Source organism: Microcaecilia unicolor, chromosome 10, assembly GCF_901765095.1.
Source record: "Microcaecilia unicolor chromosome 10, aMicUni1.1, whole genome shotgun sequence".
NCBI classification, from domain to species: domain Eukaryota; kingdom Metazoa; phylum Chordata; class Amphibia; order Gymnophiona; family Siphonopidae; genus Microcaecilia; species Microcaecilia unicolor.
Window position 1 is genome coordinate 216,181,731 of NC_044040.1, and position 19,007 is coordinate 216,200,737.

The 19,007-nt window shown below is 43.8% G+C and overlaps 1 protein-coding gene across 2 annotated transcripts in view; it reads right to left on the reverse strand.

Moving 5' to 3' along the window:
• RUBCN (rubicon autophagy regulator) overlaps nucleotides 1–15,975 on the reverse strand; it is an 84,969-nt gene extending 68,994 nt beyond the window's left edge. For both annotated transcript variants that reach the window (XM_030216063.1, XM_030216062.1), the window contains exon 1: nucleotides 15,829–15,975. In XM_030216063.1, the coding sequence (XP_030071923.1) occupies nucleotides 15,829–15,971 (143 nt within the window). In that variant the 5' untranslated portion in view covers nucleotides 15,972–15,975. The remainder of the gene's footprint in view (nucleotides 1–15,828) is intronic.
• Nucleotides 15,976–19,007: the final 3,032 nt, after the last annotated feature.

Consider the following 19,007-nt stretch of genomic DNA (forward strand, 5'->3'; position numbering starts at 1 on the left):
AGTAACCAAGACCCGCAGTAAAACCATTATAAAGAACTAATCCAGTGGTTCCCAAACCTGGTCCTGGAGGCACCACAGCCAGCCGGGTTTTCAGGATATCCACAATGAATATTCATGAGATAGATTTTTATGCACTGCCTCCACTGTACGCAGATCTCTCTCATGAATATTCATTGTGGACATCCTGAAAACCTGACTGGCTGGGGGTGCCTCCAGGACCAGGTTTGGGGACCACTGAACTAATCTCTCATATGTATTGCAGGAAAATTATCTTTTTAAAATGTACTTATTTTTCTGCACTTTATATACTGCAAGTGATCCCTGAGATGACTATGCAGTTTACAAATTTCTATTACAGTACACTGCACTGTCCCTAACAGGCTCACAATCTAAGCTTTATATTATACCCGAGGTAATAAAGGGCCGAGTGACTTGCCCAGGTCCACTGCACTAACCATTTTGTCTTCTTTGAAGTAAACTCCAGTAAATTCCCTGGAAAAACATTTACTTGAAAACAAAATATCCCTAATAATCCAAATGCAAGGGCTTCTTGGATTTGCACTGGGTTTTCCTCCCTTTATTGCAGTCTAAGAGCTCCTACCCTGAGAAAAGCATAAGGCCTGCTAATTACATCTAGTAATTGCTAAATTCATCTGAGTAGCAGACAGAATAAAATATTCCTGCTAGCTCAGTCCAATGGCACTTCCTCCTTCATATACTGGGTAAAAAAAAAAAAAAAGCCAGAAAAGATAAGACAGACTGGATGCACCTTATACATTTGCCAGAGCCTCTCCAGATTGCATTGCACCTTCTTTCCACCTGCTTTAAGTGTCTACAATTGGCAGAAACTGAACTAAATCACCAAACAATGTATACATAACATACTAAGGGTTTTGCAAAAGAACTAGTTTTGGAATTTGGCACTGGAATCAAAGAGGGTGTGTGTTATGAAATTATATAACCCTGCTAGTATAATCCACTATTATTCCTGTTGAAAAGCTATGAAATCGCTACCTGCCTTCGTAAGGCTGGGTGGATCCAGTCCTTACATGTCAGCTTCTTAGCTGATCTCAGAATCATCGCCTATCACACCCTGGCAAAATAACGCCATGAAGTTCCTTCCGAAAGTGTTAAAGTGCGAGTGGTTTCTACATAAGTACATAAGTAATGCCACACTGGAAAAAAACCAAGGGTCCATCGAGCCCAGCATCCTGTCCACGACAGCGGCCAAGTACATTAGCTGGCCAGGAAAATGGCCAGTTCTTTCCCAAGGATATGTAATCGCTACATTACAAATAAACTAAAATGAATTTCCAAACAGAGAAAGGAACTGAGAAGTCAAAATATATGCTGAGAAATTTCACTAGCTCGAGTGGCAGGAACAGAGCTTCTACGTTGATTATCTAGATTCTACAAGCACCAAACAGCATTTTATATCTGCAGTACCAGCCTCATCTATCAAGGCTTTTTTTTTTAACTCATTCTAAATTTGTATGTTGTTGAACCACCAGTTTCTTATATATATATATTCTGCTTTCTGGACTAAGGGGTCCTTTTACTAAGACGCACTAACAGATTTAGCATGTGCTACTACGACTGCTACAACTTGACATTTCTAAAGTGCTACTAGGGTTACGCAGCACTGTACAGTCCCTGCTCAAGGAGCTTACAAGCTAAAGGACAAATGTACAGTCAGTCAAATAGGGGTAATCAAATTGGGGCAGTCTACATTTCCTGAATAGGTTAGGTGCCGAAGGCGACATTGAAGAGGTGGGCTTTGAGCAAGGATTTGAAGAGGGGCAGGGAATGTACTAAGGATGAGACACCTGTTATATTCTTATGGCTGTCTTATTTACTAATAACCATTATTAAACCTTAGTAAAAGGACCCCTAAATGCAGCCCTCCGATATCCATACCGGGTTCCAAGGGGGCTCAAGTTTAGTAGTACCACAAATTATTTTAAGCTTTGGCATAAAGGAGACCCAGGTGACACCTCCACGGGAGAACGCTTTCTGGGACAAAAGAGCTGCTTCAATGACCTTATTACTAGGATTCTCAAAGGGAACTTCGACACGATCCAGGAACATAGCACTTTTCATATTATATGACCAGATACTTTGAAACTAACCAGGGATTTCCTAACACATCCAAAGCCATAAAAGTGTACTGCCTGTTAACTTCTGATTACCCATCTCTCACCCAACCTCTCTCTTCTCTCCAGACTAATATTGGAAGGTTTTCATGATTCACTTGAATGTTCTAGGTTATTGCCATATTTAGCTCATTCTGTGCTGGCCTGAGGATGGAGGATTTTGGTTATTTTAATGACCGACTATTGAACCTGATATACAGAATATCACCTCTTGTTTTTGTTTAGTTGGTTTTGGCCATTAATGTTATGTGTATTTGTACTGTGTAATTGTTTCTCTTTTAAATATGTATTAATGTTTTTGTATATGCTACTTTGATATTCCAAGCAAAAAGCTGTTAAACAAATGAACAGTGTAGTCCAATAAAAACAAACAAAACAACCTTTGCTTTGGGTAGGTGGGAAGGCTAACCAACCTCCAGCCAATGGTCCTCAGTTTAGGAGTCTGAATCGAATCATTTTTAGAGGGAAAAATTCATATTCGCCATGTAATCAGAGGAGCGTTTGTTAAATTTTATTTTATTTATTCATACTTGTATCCCACAATTATCCAAAACTGAATTTCAGTTCAATGTGGCTTGCACTTTAACAGTTGTTAGAGATGACATTGATTCAATTTACAAGGTTGTATGATGCTGTGTTTTACAGTGGTTGGCAAGATAACTATTAGTGCATATGGAATAGTCATTGGGTTTCTTGAGAAGATATATCTTAGTTCATTTATTAAATGAAAAGATGCGTTACAGTTAGGGTTGGGTTGTGTATTGTTGTTCCACTACTACTACTATTTAGCATTTCTATAGCGCTACAAGGCGTATGCAGCACTGCACAAACATAGAAGAAAGACAGTCCCTGCTCAAAGAGCTTACAATCTAATAGACAAGAAATAAAGTAAGCAAATCAAATCAATTAATGTGAACGGGAAGGAGGAGAGGAGGGTAGGTGGAGGCGAGTGGTTACGAGTCAAAAGCAATGTTAAAGAGGTGGGCTTTCAGTCTAGATTTAAAGGTGGCCAAGGATGGGGCAAGACGTAGGGGCTCAGGAAGTTTATTCCAGGCGTAGGGTGCAGCGAGACAGAAGGCGCGAAGTCTAGAGTTACAGTTAGAGGTTGTGTTGTGTGTTGTTGTTCCAGAATGATTAGTGCATATTATAGAATTTCCTGAAGAGGTAGGTGTTTAGATCTTTTCTGAACCGGAGGTAGTTTGTGATGCTTCTTATGACTATGGGAACCGAGTTCCACCATTTTGAACCCAGGTAGCTAAATTATGCTTTTTTTTTTTTTTTTGCCAATAAATAACCAGAGTGTAACTAGGAAGGAGAGGATGAAAAAAAACAGATATACCAAAAAGTTAAAAAAAAAAACTCTTATAAGAATACAAAATATTTTTATGATAAAGTGGAGAAATCTCAGGGTTATGACTCACCCAAATGAGACTACACCATAAAGATACGTGCCTCTAGGGGTGGATAAGCTTCTCAATCATAGACTTTCTCCATTTTTTTTATTTGTGAGCAAACACCCACTTGTGCTCATACTGTGCTTTAAAATATCTCAATAAATTTTCTTGTCCGCTCCTTCCTGTGTCGCAGCACCCAATCACCAAACAGTTGTCATGGGGAATCTTTCTCCTCTGTTTGCTTTCAATGTCCCGAATGTTCTAAGGCTGTTTTGTGCTACGTCGCCGTAGTATTAATCAATATCAATACAATACATATAAACTTTATAGGCACTTAGCTTGTACTTCAGTGGTCCATTGGTAAATCGCCTGTTGTTCTCGTCTCATTTCATCTGGTAAGTCTTCACCACCTCACCTCCTTATTAAATGTACTGCAGCAGATTAGACCATTCTTCTCTTTGGACTAGTTTCTGAAGATTATCCATTCAATCATTTTGACTTGATTATTGCAATTCCTTGAATTTCAGTACTTCAAAAACTATTATTTAGGCTGCAATTTTTACAAAACTGCACCAAAAATTCTTTACAAATCTAAGTTCAGGGGGACAATTTTTCCAAGTGGGTTAGTTTTGAGTACACCATGACAGGAATGAACCTCACTCCTAAGTATGGGAAATGGGACTTGATATACTGCCTTTCTGAGGTTTTTGCAACTACATTCAAAGCGGTTTACATATATTCAGGTACTTATTTTGTACCAGGGGCAATGGAGGGTTAAGTGACTTGCCCAGAGTCACAAGGAGCTGCAGTGGGAATCGAACCCAGTTCCCCAGGATCAAAGTCCACTGCACTAATCACTAGGCTAAGGGCTTGTGGAGTATGATCTGAAATTTACTGCTAATGCTTGCTGTAACACTTGCACTGAGCTAAAGAAAGCTTCTTTCTAGAGTTCATAAGATGTAACACATATAGGCAACTGACCCAGGTGCGCTTAGAAATTCTTTTTGGTCAGCCTGTGGCACCCAAACAGTGTGACATCTGATGATGCTTCATCAATTCCCTATATCACCTCATATCAAGTTTAAAATCTTATGCTAGCTTGGTATTTAAGATAACATATGGAAACTGTCCTTATATGACTTTGTTAATGAAAATCAGACATGGCCTGTGTCAAAACATTAAATTCATTCAAATAAGTTTGAACTTCCCTCAGCTTCCTCTATGTCTCTGGTTTCCACTCGAAAGAAACTTTTTACCTCACAGTAGCTGCCAAACTATGGAATTCCAATGCCTGTTACAATCAGGTGTGAGCATGATTACTGGAAATTGATATTTAGTGAAGATCTGGTTAAATTCAACAGGTACTATGAACAGACTGTGTGTATAAATTACTTTTATTTTGTACATCTCTATGTTACGGAGTTGGGCAAATAATCTTCTTATTGGGAAACCTCTACAGCCAAGAGATCAGACAGTATATAAATACCTTGTTTATTATTGGCTTTGGAATGAATGGCTTTTCAGGGGAGGTAGAGGATACAGTGACCGAATTCAAGAAAACACAGAATCAATATAGAGGGTGGCTGGCTTTAAAGACGTTAGTGTGGCTACCATATTAGTCAATTTGGATGAACAAAAATACAAGGTTTATCTGCCATCATTTACAAAATACATATATACATACACACACACACTTACATATAACTGTCAAACAACATACCCTTTTCTGCACACACACTTTCTCAATCTGGTTCTTGTTCAGTAATGGCTTTTTCAAGGCCTAATTATTTTAGGGCCTGGCTTGTCTCTGACAATACAGACGCTACATACATGAAATTAAGCAAAAAGCACTTTAAACAGAGGCTGAGGATCATGCTTCACATACCCTGGCTTAGGAGTGAGGTTCATTACTGTCACAGCACACACAAAACAAATCCAGCTGGAGAACACTGCACCTGAGAGACTGAGGTTATCCGAAACATACTTTGGCAGGGGCCAAAGCTCATAGTATGGGCAAAAATTAAGAACAAAAACAAATGAGGCATTCTGTCCCCCACTGCAGAAAACACGGTAGCAACCAAAAGAAGAGCACACAGTCCGGCCATTTGGAGACATTATCCTGCGACTAAACATTCATTGAATGTACAATCAAACTGCATGCACAAATATATCAAAACAATAGGTCTGACATGGACCAAGAGAGCCATATCTAAAAACAGAGGAAAAATTCAAGAACAAACCAAAACATTTGGCGATGCATATCTCTAGCTATTAGCTTTCTCCTCTACACTTATCATTGCTTAAAGTGAGGATGTGTTCCAGAATACAGCAACAGCATGGCAGTGTCTAAGGTCTTTTACCATTAACTGAAGATCACTGGAAATTAGTATTCTCATGTCCCCAGTGCTCAGCTGAATTCTTTTGCAAATAAATCATTTGCTTGCTTTGTAATAATTGTACTCTTGGAGGAGAAGTATTTTCAAAGCACTTACAGACTTCTAAAATAAACTTATGGAACTTTGTGTCAGTGCTTTGAAAATAAGCCCCATAGGCTATGTATAAACAAGGACAAAGGCAGTCTTAGGACAACCTTATCATTATTATTTGCCTGCACACAGTTCTGCAAACAGTACAAGAGCAGTTTCAGTTTCTATGCCATTAATATCAACATAAAACAAGCTTGCCAGCAATTAAACTTGAAGGAATCTGTCCCTGCCACGCATTTCAACTGACAGAACCAACAGCTCTGTGAGGTGCACCAACCCTTAGAGCCACCATGTACTTTGGTACCCAAACCTTTTCTTGCCCAGGAGAGAGGGCAATGATTTGACAGCAAATGATTTTCTAGGATTTCCAATACTCTTGATGAGAGTGATTGACTAACACACCAATCCATGCAAACATATGAAAGATCACTAAAAACTTTTCTAACAAGGCTTACCATAATAATCAACTATAGGAAGTCCAATACAACACTATTTATTTCTTAGTCTGACTGGTTTCTCCAATATGTTACACTTGTTTTTTCTGTATGTAACCAATTGTTTACTCTTAAAACGGCGCTTGTCATGATGTAATATTGTAAGCCCACATTGAGCCTGCAGATAGGTGGGAAAATGTGGGCTACAAATGCAACAAATAAATTAAATAAATAAATAAATCTTCAGAGAGAGATTTGGCTTCCCAGCAAACTGCACTGGTCAGGATTTCTGTGCGACCACAAGAGTACAAAACAATAATAATGACACAAACTGCTGACACCTGCTTCCTGAACAAGAAGAGCTGCTGATCTTGACTGGAGGGGAGGGTAGGGGAGGTGGGGGTGCACCCAGCGACTGAACGAGTTTGGGGTCTCTTTACAATATAAATATAAACCCACCTTTTCACCACTGCTTTTGATTCCTAGCCACTACTCATTTGCCTCCCCCCACCCCTTGTTCCTTCTCACCCAGTACCTCCCTCGCCCTTAATTGTCTTATCTGTCTGTATTATTTTTAGATTGTAAGCTCTACTGAGCAGGGACTGTCTCTCTGTATCAGGTGTTCAGCGCTATACAAATGCTAATAATAATAATAAAGGGGAATGTTACATCCGTCTCTGGCAAAGGGTAATTCTGTTGCTAATGGGGATGTTGTGCCCGGGGTGAAGGATTTCAAACCAGCTGATTTGTTGTTATTATTGGGGTTTCATATTTCTAAGGCCGGGGCTCTGGGGGGGGGGGGGGGGGGGGGGAGTGCTCCCAGCGACTGAACGAGTTTGGGGTCTCTTTACAATATAAATATAAACCCACCTTTTCACCACTGCTTTTGATTCCTAGCCACTACTCATTTGCCTCCCCCCACCCCTTGTTCCTTCTCACCCAGTACCTCCCTCGCCCTTAATTGTCTTATCTGTCTGTATTATTTTTAGATTGTAAGCTCTACTGAGCAGGGACTGTCTCTCTGTATCAGGTGTTCAGCGCTATACAAATGCTAATAATAATAATAAAGGGGGAATGTTACATCCGTCTCTGGCAAAGGGTAATTCTGTTGCTAATGGGGATGTTGTGCCCGGGGTGAAGGATTTCAAACCAGCTGATTTGTTGTTATTATTGGGGTTTCATATTTCTAAGGCCGGGGCTCTGGGGGGGGGGGGGGGGGGGGGGGAGTGCTCCCAGCGACTGAACGAGTTTGGGGTCTCTTTACAATATAAATATAAACCCACCTTTTCACCACTGCTTTTGATTCCTAGCCACTACTCATTTGCCTCCCCCCCACCCCTTGTTCCTTCTCACCCAGTACCTCCCTCGCCCTTAATAGTCTTATCTGTCTATATTATTTTTAGATTGTAAGCTCTACTGAGCAGGGACTGTCTCTCTGTATCAGGTGTTCAGCGCTATACAAATGCTAATAATAATAAAGGGGGAATGTTACATCCGTCTCTGGCAAAGGGTAATTCTGTTGCTAATGGGAATGTTGTGCCCGGAGTGACGGATTTCAAACCAGCTGATTTGTTGTTATTATTGGGGTTTCATATTTCTAAGGCCGGGGCTCTGGGGGGGGGGGGGGGGGGGGGGAGTGCTCCCAGCGACTGAACGAGTTTGGGGTCTCTTTACAATATAAATATAAACCCACCTTTTCACCACTGCTTTTGATTCCTAGCCACTACTCATTTGCCTCCCCCCACCCCTTGTTCCTTCTCACCCAGTACCTCCCTCGCCCTTAATTGTCTTATCTGTCTGTATTATTTTTAGATTGTAAGCTCTACTGAGCAGGGACTGTCTCTCTGTATCAGGTGTTCAGCGCTATACAAATGCTAATAATAATAAAGGGGGAATGGGGATGTTGTGCCCGGGGTGAAGGATTTCAAACCAGCTGATTTGTTGTTATTGGGGTTTCATATTTCTAAGGCCGGGGCTCTGGGGGGGGGGGGGGGGGGAGTGCTCCCAGCGACTGAATGGGTTTGGGGTCTCTTTACAATATATAAATATAAACCCACCTTTTCACCACTGCTTTTGATTCCTAGCCACTACTCATTTGCCTCCCCCCACCCCTTGTTCCTTCTCACCCAGTACCTCCCTCGCCCTTAATTGTCTTATCTGTCTGTATTATTTTTAGATTGTAAGCTCTACTGAGCAGGGACTGTCTCTCTGTATCAGGTGTTCAGCGCTATACAAATGCTAATAATAATAATAAAGGGGGAATGTTACATCCGTCTCTGGCAAAGGGTAATTCTGTTGCTAATGGGGATGTTGTGCCCGGGGTGAAGGATTTCAAACCAGCTGATTTGTTGTTATTATTGGGGTTTCATATTTCTAAGGCCGGGGCTCTGGGGGGGGGGGGGGGAGTGCTCCCAGCGACTGAACGAGTTTGGGGTCTCTTTACAATATAAATATAAACCCACCTTTTCACCACTGCTTTTGATTCCTAGCCACTACTCATTTGCCTCCCTCCCCCCCTTGTTCCTTCTCACCCAGTACCTCCCTCGCCCTTAATAGTCTTATCTGTCTATATTATTTTTAGATTGTAAGCTCTACTGAGCAGGGACTGTCTCTCTGTATCAGGTGTTCAGCGCTATACAAATGCTAATAATAATAATAAAGGGGGAGTGGGAATGTTACATCCGTCTCTGGCAAAGGGTAATTCTGTTGCTAATGGGGATGTTGTGCCCGGAGTGACGGATTTCAAACCCGCTGATTTGTTGTTATTATTGGGGTTTCATATTTCTAAGGCCGGGGCTCTGGGGGGGGGGGCGAGTGCTCCCAGCGACTGAACGAGTTTGGGGTCTCTTTACAATATAAATATAAACCCACCTTTTCACCACTGCTTTTGATTCCTAGCCACTACTCATTTGCCTCCCCCCACCCCTTGTTCCTTCTCACCCAGTACCTCCCTCGCCCTTAATTGTCTTATCTGTCTATATTATTTTTAGATTGTAAGCTCTACTGAGCAGGGACTGTCTCTCTGTATCAGGTGTTCAGCGCTATACAAATGCTAATAATAATAATAAAGGGGGAGTGGGAATGTTACATCCGTCTCTGGCAAAGGGTAATTCTGTTGCTAATGGGGATGTTGTGCCCGGGGTGACGGATTTCAAACCTGTTGATTTGTTGTTATTATTGGGGTTTCATATTTCTAAGGGCGGGGCTCTGGGGGGGGGGGGGGGGAGTGCTCCCAGCGACTGAACGAGTTTGGGGTCTCTTTACAATATAAATATAAACCCACCTTTTCACCACTTCTTTTGATTCCTAGCCACTACTTATTTGCCTCCCCCACCCCTTGTTCCTTCTCACCCAGTACCTCCCTCGCCCTTAATAGTCTTATCTGTCTATATTATTTTTAGATTGTAAGCTCTACTGAGCAGGGACTGTCTCTCTGTATCAGGTGTTCAGCGCTATACAAATGCTAATAATAATAATAAAGGGGGAGTGGGAATGTTACATCCGTCTCTGGCAAAGGGTAATTCTGTTGCTAATGGGGATGTTGTGCCCGGGGTGACGGATTTCAAACCCGTTGATTTGTTATTATTGGGGTTTCATATTTCTAAGGCCGGGGCTCTGGGGGGGGGGGGGGGAGTGCTCCCAGCGACTGAACGAGTTTGGGGTCTCTTTACAATATATAAATATAAACCCACCTTTTCACCACTGCTTTTGATTCCTAGCCACTACTCATTTGCCTCCCCCCACCCCTTGTTCCTTCTCACCCAGTACCTCCCTCGCCCTTAATTGTCTTATCTGTCTGTATTATTTTTAGATTGTAAGCTCTACTGAGCAGGGACTGTCTCTCTGTATCAGGTGTTCAGCGCTATACAAATGCTAATAATAATAATAAAGGGGGAATGTTACATCCGTCTCTGGCAAAGGGTAATTCTGTTGCTAATGGGGATGTTGTGCCCGGGGTGAAGGATTTCAAACCAGCTGATTTGTTGTTATTATTGGGGTTTCATATTTCTAAGGCCGGGGCTCTGGGGGGGGGGGGGGGAGTGCTCCCAGCGACTGAACGAGTTTGGGGTCTCTTTACAATATAAATATAAACCCACCTTTTCACCACTGCTTTTGATTCCTAGCCACTACTCATTTGCCTCCCCCCACCCCTTGTTCCTTCTCACCCAGTACCTCCCTCGCCCTTAATTGTCTTATCTGTCTGTATTATTTTTAGATTGTAAGCTCTACTGAGCAGGGACTGTCTCTCTGTATCAGGTGTTCAGCGCTATACAAATGCTAATAATAATAATAAAGGGGGAATGTTACATCCGTCTCTGGCAAAGGGTAATTCTGTTGCTAATGGGGATGTTGTGCCCGGGGTGAAGGATTTCAAACCAGCTGATTTGTTGTTATTATTGGGGTTTCATATTTCTAAGGCCGGGGCTCTGGGGGGGGGGGGGGGGGGAGTGCTCCCAGCGACTGAACGAGTTTGGGGTCTCTTTACAATATAAATATAAACCCACCTTTTCACCACTGCTTTTGATTCCTAGCCACTACTCATTTGCCTCCCCCCCACCCCTTGTTCCTTCTCACCCAGTACCTCCCTCGCCCTTAATAGTCTTATCTGTCTATATTATTTTTAGATTGTAAGCTCTACTGAGCAGGGACTGTCTCTCTGTATCAGGTGTTCAGCGCTATACAAATGCTAATAATAATAAAGGGGGAATGGGGATGTTGTGCCCGGGGTGAAGGATTTCAAACAAGCTGATTTGTTGTTATTGGGGTTTCATATTTCTAAGGCCGGGGCTCTGGGGGGGGGGGGGGGGGGGGGAGTGCTCCCAGCGACTGAATGGGTTTGGGGTCTCTTTACAATATATAAATATAAACCCACCTTTTCACCACTGCTTTTGATTCCTAGCCACTACTCATTTGCCTCCCTCCCCCCCTTGTTCCTTCTCACCCAGTACCTCCCTCGCCCTTAATAGTCTTATCTGTCTATATTATTTTTAGATTGTAAGCTCTACTGAGCAGGGACTGTCTCTCTGTATCAGGTGTTCAGCGCTATACAAATGCTAATAATAATAATAAAGGGGGAGTGGGAATGTTACATCCGTCTCTGGCAAAGGGTAATTCTGTTGCTAATGGGGATGTTGTGCCCGGAGTGACGGATTTCAAACCCGCTGATTTGTTGTTATTATTGGGGTTTCATATTTCTAAGGCCGGGGCTCTGGGGGGGGGGGGGCGAGTGCTCCCAGCGACTGAACGAGTTTGGGGTCTCTTTACAATATAAATATAAACCCACCTTTTCACCACTGCTTTTGATTCCTAGCCACTACTCATTTGCCTCCCCCCACCCCTTGTTCCTTCTCACCCAGTACCTCCCTCGCCCTTAATTGTCTTATCTGTCTATATTATTTTTAGATTGTAAGCTCTACTGAGCAGGGACAGTCTCTCTGTATCAGGTGTTCAGCGCTATACAAATGCTAATAATAATAATAAAGGGGGAGTGGGAATGTTACATCCGTCTCTGGCAAAGGGTAATTCTGTTGCTAATGGGGATGTTGTGCCCGGGGTGACGGATTTCAAACCTGTTGATTTGTTGTTATTATTGGGGTTTCATATTTCTAAGGGCGGGGCTCTGGGGGGGGGGGGGGGAGTGCTCCCAGCGACTGAACGAGTTTGGGGTCTCTTTACAATATAAATATAAACCCACCTTTTCACCACTTCTTTTGATTCCTAGCCACTACTTATTTGCCTCCCCCCACCCCTTGTTCCTTCTCACCCAGTACCTCCCTCGCCCTTAATAGTCTTATCTGTCTATATTATTTTTAGATTGTAAGCTCTACTGAGCAGGGACTGTCTCTCTGTATCAGGTGTTCAGCGCTATACAAATGCTAATAATAATAATAAAGGGGGAGTGGGAATGTTACATCCGTCTCTGGCAAAGGGTAATTCTGTTGCTAATGGGGATGTTGTGCCCGGGGTGACGGATTTCAAACCCGTTGATTTGTTATTATTGGGGTTTCATATTTCTAAGGCCGGGGCTCTGGGGGGGGGGGGGAGTGCTCCCAGCGACTGAACGAGTTTGGGGTCTCTTTACAATATATAAATATAAACCCACCTTTTCACCACTGCTTTGATTCCTAGCCACTACTCATTTGCCTCCCCCCACCCCTTGTTCCTTCTCACCCAGTACCCTCCCTCGCCCTTAATTGTCTTATCTGTCTGTATTATTTTTAGATTGTAAGCTCTACTGAGCAGGGACTGTCTCTCTGTATCAGGTGTTCAGCGCTATACAAATGCTAATAATAATAATAAAGGGGGAATGTTACATCCGTCTCTGGCAAAGGGTAATTCTGTTGCTAATGGGGATGTTGTGCCCGGGGTGAAGGATTTCAAACCAGCTGATTTGTTGTTATTATTGGGGTTTCATATTTCTAAGGCCGGGGCTCTGGGGGGGGGGGGGGGAGTGCTCCCAGCGACTGAACGAGTTTGGGGTCTCTTTACAATATAAATATAAACCCACCTTTTCACCACTGCTTTTGATTCCTAGCCACTACTCATTTGCCTCCCCCCACCCCTTGTTCCTTCTCACCCAGTACCTCCCTCGCCCTTAATTGTCTTATCTGTCTGTATTATTTTTAGATTGTAAGCTCTACTGAGCAGGGACTGTCTCTCTGTATCAGGTGTTCAGCGCTATACAAATGCTAATAATAATAATAAAGGGGGAATGTTACATCCGTCTCTGGCAAAGGGTAATTCTGTTGCTAATGGGGATGTTGTGCCCGGGGTGAAGGATTTCAAACCAGCTGATTTGTTGTTATTATTGGGGTTTCATATTTCTAAGGCCGGGGCTCTGGGGGGGGGGGGGGGGGAGTGCTCCCAGCGACTGAACGAGTTTGGGGTCTCTTTACAATATAAATATAAACCCACCTTTTCACCACTGCTTTTGATTCCTAGCCACTACTCATTTGCCTCCCCCCCACCCCTTGTTCCTTCTCACCCAGTACCTCCCTCGCCCTTAATAGTCTTATCTGTCTATATTATTTTTAGATTGTAAGCTCTACTGAGCAGGGACTGTCTCTCTGTATCAGGTGTTCAGCGCTATACAAATGCTAATAATAATAATAAAGGGGGAGTGGGAATGTTACATCCGTCTCTGGCAAAGGGTAATTCTGTTGCTAATGGGGATGTTGTGCCCGGGGTGACGGATTTCAAACCCGTTGATTTGTTATTATTGGGGTTTCATATTTCTAAGGCCGGGGCTCTGGGGGGGGGGGGGGGGGGAGTGCTCCCAGCGACTGAACGAGTTTGGGGTCTCTTTACAATATAAATATAAACCCACCTTTTCACCACTTCTTTTGATTCCTAGCCACTACTTATTTGCCTCCCCCCACCCCTTGTTCCTTCTCACCCAGTACCTCCCTCGCCCTTAATAGTCTTATCTGTCTATATTATTTTTAGATTGTAAGCTCTACTGAGCAGGGACTGTCTCTCTGTATCAGGTGTTCAGCGCTATACAAATGCTAATAATAATAATAAAGGGGGAGTGGGAATGTTACATCCGTCTCTGGCAAAGGGTAATTCTGTTGCTAATGGGGATGTTGTGCCCGGGGTGACGGATTTCAAACCCGTTGATTTGTTATTATTGGGGTTTCATATTTCTAAGGCCGGGGCTCTGGGGGGGGGGGGGGGGGAGTGCTCCCAGCGACTGAACGAGTTTGGGGTCTCTTTACAATATATAAATATAAACCCACCTTTTCACCACTGCTTTTGATTCCTAGCCACTACTCATTTGCCTCCCCCCACCCCTTGTTCCTTCTCACCCAGTACCTCCCTCGCCCTTAATTGTCTTATCTGTCTGTATTATTTTTAGATTGTAAGCTCTACTGAGCAGGGACTGTCTCTCTGTATCAGGTGTTCAGCGCTATACAAATGCTAATAATAATAATAAAGGGGGAATGTTACATCCGTCTCTGGCAAAGGGTAATTCTGTTGCTAATGGGGATGTTGTGCCCGGGGTGAAGGATTTCAAACCAGCTGATTTGTTGTTATTATTGGGGTTTCATATTTCTAAGGCCGGGGCTCTGGGGGGGGGGGGGGGGGAGTGCTCCCAGCGACTGAACGAGTTTGGGGTCTCTTTACAATATAAATATAAACCCACCTTTTCACCACTGCTTTTGATTCCTAGCCACTACTCATTTGCCTCCCCCCACCCCTTGTTCCTTCTCACCCAGTACCTCCCTCGCCCTTAATTGTCTTATCTGTCTGTATTATTTTTAGATTGTAAGCTCTACTGAGCAGGGACTGTCTCTCTGTATCAGGTGTTCAGCGCTATACAAATGCTAATAATAATAATAAAGGGGGAATGTTACATCCGTCTCTGGCAAAGGGTAATTCTGTTGCTAATGGGGATGTTGTGCCCGGGGTGAAGGATTTCAAACCAGCTGATTTGTTGTTATTATTGGGGTTTCATATTTCTAAGGCCGGGGCTCTGGGGGGGGGGGGGGGGGGGAGTGCTCCCAGCGACTGAACGAGTTTGGGGTCTCTTTACAATATAAATATAAACCCACCTTTTCACCACTGCTTTTGATTCCTAGCCACTACTCATTTGCCTCCCCCCCACCCCTTGTTCCTTCTCACCCAGTACCTCCCTCGCCCTTAATTGTCTTATCTGTCTGTATTATTTTTAGATTGTAAGCTCTACTGAGCAGGGACTGTCTCTCTGTATCAGGTGTTCAGCGCTATACAAATGCTAATAATAATAATAAAGGGGGAATGTTACATCCGTCTCTGGCAAAGGGTAATTCTGTTGCTAATGGGAATGTTGTGCCCGGAGTGACGGATTTCAAACCAGCTGATTTGTTGTTATTATTGGGGTTTCATATTTCTAAGGCCGGGGCTCTGGGGGGGGGGGGGGAGTGCTCCCAGCGACTGAACGAGTTTGGGGTCTCTTTACAATATAAATATAAACCCACCTTTTCACCACTGCTTTTGATTCCTAGCCACTACTCATTTGCCTCCCCCCCACCCCTTGTTCCTTCTCACCCAGTACCTCCCTCGCCCTTAATAGTCTTATCTGTCTATATTATTTTTAGATTGTAAGCTCTACTGAGCAGGGACTGTCTCTCTGTATCAGGTGTTCAGCGCTATACAAATGCTAATAATAATAAAGGGGGAATGGGGATGTTGTGCCCGGGGTGAAGGATTTCAAACAAGCTGATTTGTTGTTATTATTGGGGTTTCATATTTCTAAGGCCGGGGCTCTGGGGGGGGGGCGGAGGTTTGGGTTCAGGTAGCAATGGAGGAGGGGCAGCTTCGTTCTCTCCCTCCCACCAGCCCCGGGGGTCCCTGGACGGAGGCCAAACGCTAGACTCACGCGTCGAACTTGCTGTTCATCCTCCTTCGCCTTCTTCCTCCTCTGACGCTCTCTGATTCGGCCGCTTCTTCTTCTGAAGCTGAACTAGTCTGGCGAACGGCAACTTCCGGGACAGCGGCGGAACTCGAGCTGCGCCGCCACATTTCCGGCCGGTCCTTCGGCGGCGCCATCTTGGGTGAGTCCCGCTGAAGGAGGTTTAATAGGCAGGAGATGAAGTGACGTCACAACGCTGAAACCAATTAGGTCAGTTTGAGTTTTCCCGTCTCCGCGCAGCCGTCATCCCCGTATACTCAAAACAAAGCAAGCAAACCTACGTTAAATGTGGGATATGAATGTCATCAATAAATAGATGGAAACTCTGAATGTTAAGCACCTGAGTCTGTCTGTTTTTAGTGGCCCATTACCAGAGGAAAAAGAATCTCTGCACGAATATAACACATGCTAGGGTGTCCCTGTAAGCAGCCCCTCCAACTGACCGCTGATTAATTTTTTAAGTTCAAATGTATTTATTAAGTTTTCAAAAAATACACAAATAAAAGAAACACACTCCTAACCAGGATGTCATAAAAGTTCTATACAATGCAATACCCTTAAATATAGAATGCCATTACCTTGAATTCACCACCAAACCCTCCCCTCCTCTTCATCCCATAACCCACTCCCTCAACCAACCAACCCAGGCCTCCTTCTCCTCTTTTCCTGATATCACCGAAGAGGAAACCGCCCATCTCCTCTCCTCCTCGAAATGCACCACCTGTTCCTCAGACCCCATCCCCACCAACTTACTTATCACCATCTCTCCTACTATCACCCCCCCACCCCCATCTGTCATATCCTCAACCTCTCTCTCTCCACCGCAACTGTCCCGGACACCTTCAAGCATGCCGTAGTCACACCCCTCCTCAAAAAAACATCACTTGACCCTACCTGTCCCTCCAAGTACCGCCCCATTTCCCTCCTACCTTTCCTCTCCAAGATACTTGAACGCGCCATCCACAGCCATTGCCTCGATTTTCTCTCCTCTCATGCCATTCTCGATCTGCTTCAATCCGGCTTTAGCCCCCTGCACTCGACAGAAACGGCACTATCTAAAGTCTGCAATGACCTACTCCTCGCCAAATCCAAAGGTCACTACTCCATCCTCATCCTCCTCGACCTATCCGCTGCCTTTGACACTGTCAATCATAACTTACTTCTTGACACTCTGTCCTCCTTTGGATTCCAGGGCTCTGTCCTCTCCTGGTTCTCCTCTTATCTCTCCCATTGTACCTTCAGATTACACTCTCATGGTTCGTCCTCCTCCCCTATCCCGCTCTCTGTCGGAGTCCCCCAGGGATCTGTCCTTGGACCCCTCCTTTTTTCAATCTACACCTCTTCCCTGGGCTCCCTGATTTCATCTCATGGCTTCCACTACCATCTCTATGCCGACAACACCCAGCTTTATCTCTCCACACCAGACATCACTGCGGAAACCCAGGCCAAAGTATCAGCCTGCTTATCCAACATTGCTGCATGGATGTCCAATCGCCACCTGAAACTGAACATGGCCAAGACAGAACTTCTTGTCTTCCCACCCAAACCCACTTCTCCTCTCCCTCCACTCTCTATTTCAGTTGATAACACCCTCATTGTCCCCGTCTCATCTGCCCGCAACCTCGGTGTCATCTTCAACTCCTCCCTCTCCTTCTCTGCACATATCCAGCAGATAGCCAAGACCTGTCGCTTCTTCCTCTATAACATTAGCAAAATTCGCCCTTTCCTCACTGAGCACACCACCCGAACTCTCATCCACTCTCTCATTACCTCTCGCCTTGACTACTGCAACCTACTCCTCACTGGCTTCCCACTTAGCCATCTATCCCCCCTTCAGTCCATTCAGAACTCGGCTGCAAGTCTTATCTTCCACCTGGACCGATATACTTATATCACCCCTACTACTACTACTACTACTACTACTACTATTTAGCATTTCTATAGCGCTACAAGGCATACGCAGCGCTGCACAAACATAGAAGAAAGACAGTCCCTGCTCAAAGAGCTTACAATCTCCTCAAGTCACTTCACTGGCTTCCGATCAAGTACCACATACAGTTCAAGCTTCTCCTACTAACCTACAAATGCACTCGATCTGCAGCCCCTCCTTACCTCTCTACCCTCATCTCCCCTTACATTCCTACCCATAACCTCCGCTCTCAAGACAAATCCCTCCTTTCAGTACCCTTCTCCACCACCGCTAACTCCAGGCTCCGCCCTTTCTGCCTCGCCTCACCTCATGCGTGGAACAAACTCCCTGAGCCCATACGCCAAGCCCCCTCCCTGCCCATCTTCAAATCTCTGCTCAAAGCCCACCTCTTCAATGTCGCCTTCGGCACCTAACCACCACATCTATACTCAGAAATCTAGACTACACCAACTTGACATTTTGTCCTTTAGATTGTAAGCTCAAATGAGCAGGGACCGTCCTTCTTTGTTAAATTATACAGCGCTGCATAACCCTAGTAGCGCTCTAGAAATGTTAAGTAGTAGTAGTAGTGAAGAACAAAACAGACAGGTTTACTTATCAAAGAGTTAATTCACAATTGAAGTTTGACAAAATTTGGCTACTTGTTCCCATGTTTTAGGAAATACCGGTAAAGAATTGGTACGTTCAGCTAGTATTTTTTCATATTTAAAAGTCATACATACAGTAGCCCACCAAAAGCAAAAAGAAACAGTTTATGATTTTTCCATTTTTTATAATAGTAGAGATTGCTACCGCTAATAGTGCATCAAAATAATTTATAGTTACACTTAACTCCTGCTTGTTCCAACCCTGCAAAATGAAAAACTATAACATGGAATGAAAGAGGGAGATTCAAATGAAAGATAGCACAAATTCTGTCCCAAACTGATGACCAGAAATCCTGAAGATCCAGGCAAGAAAAACACATATGCTGTAATGTACCTATATCTCCATTACAAAACCAGCACGAATGTGAAGATGCAGAATCCACCTTATGTTGTTTGGGGTCCATAATGCTTTATGTGAAAGTAAGAAAAGAGATTGCAATATAGCGGCAGAAGCAACAGGTTTCATAGATTTCATCCAAAATCATTTCCATAACTTATCAGACATGGCACGATTAGTGTCACTTGTCCGCTGATTAAGATTTACAACAAAGTACTACTCTACCTATGAA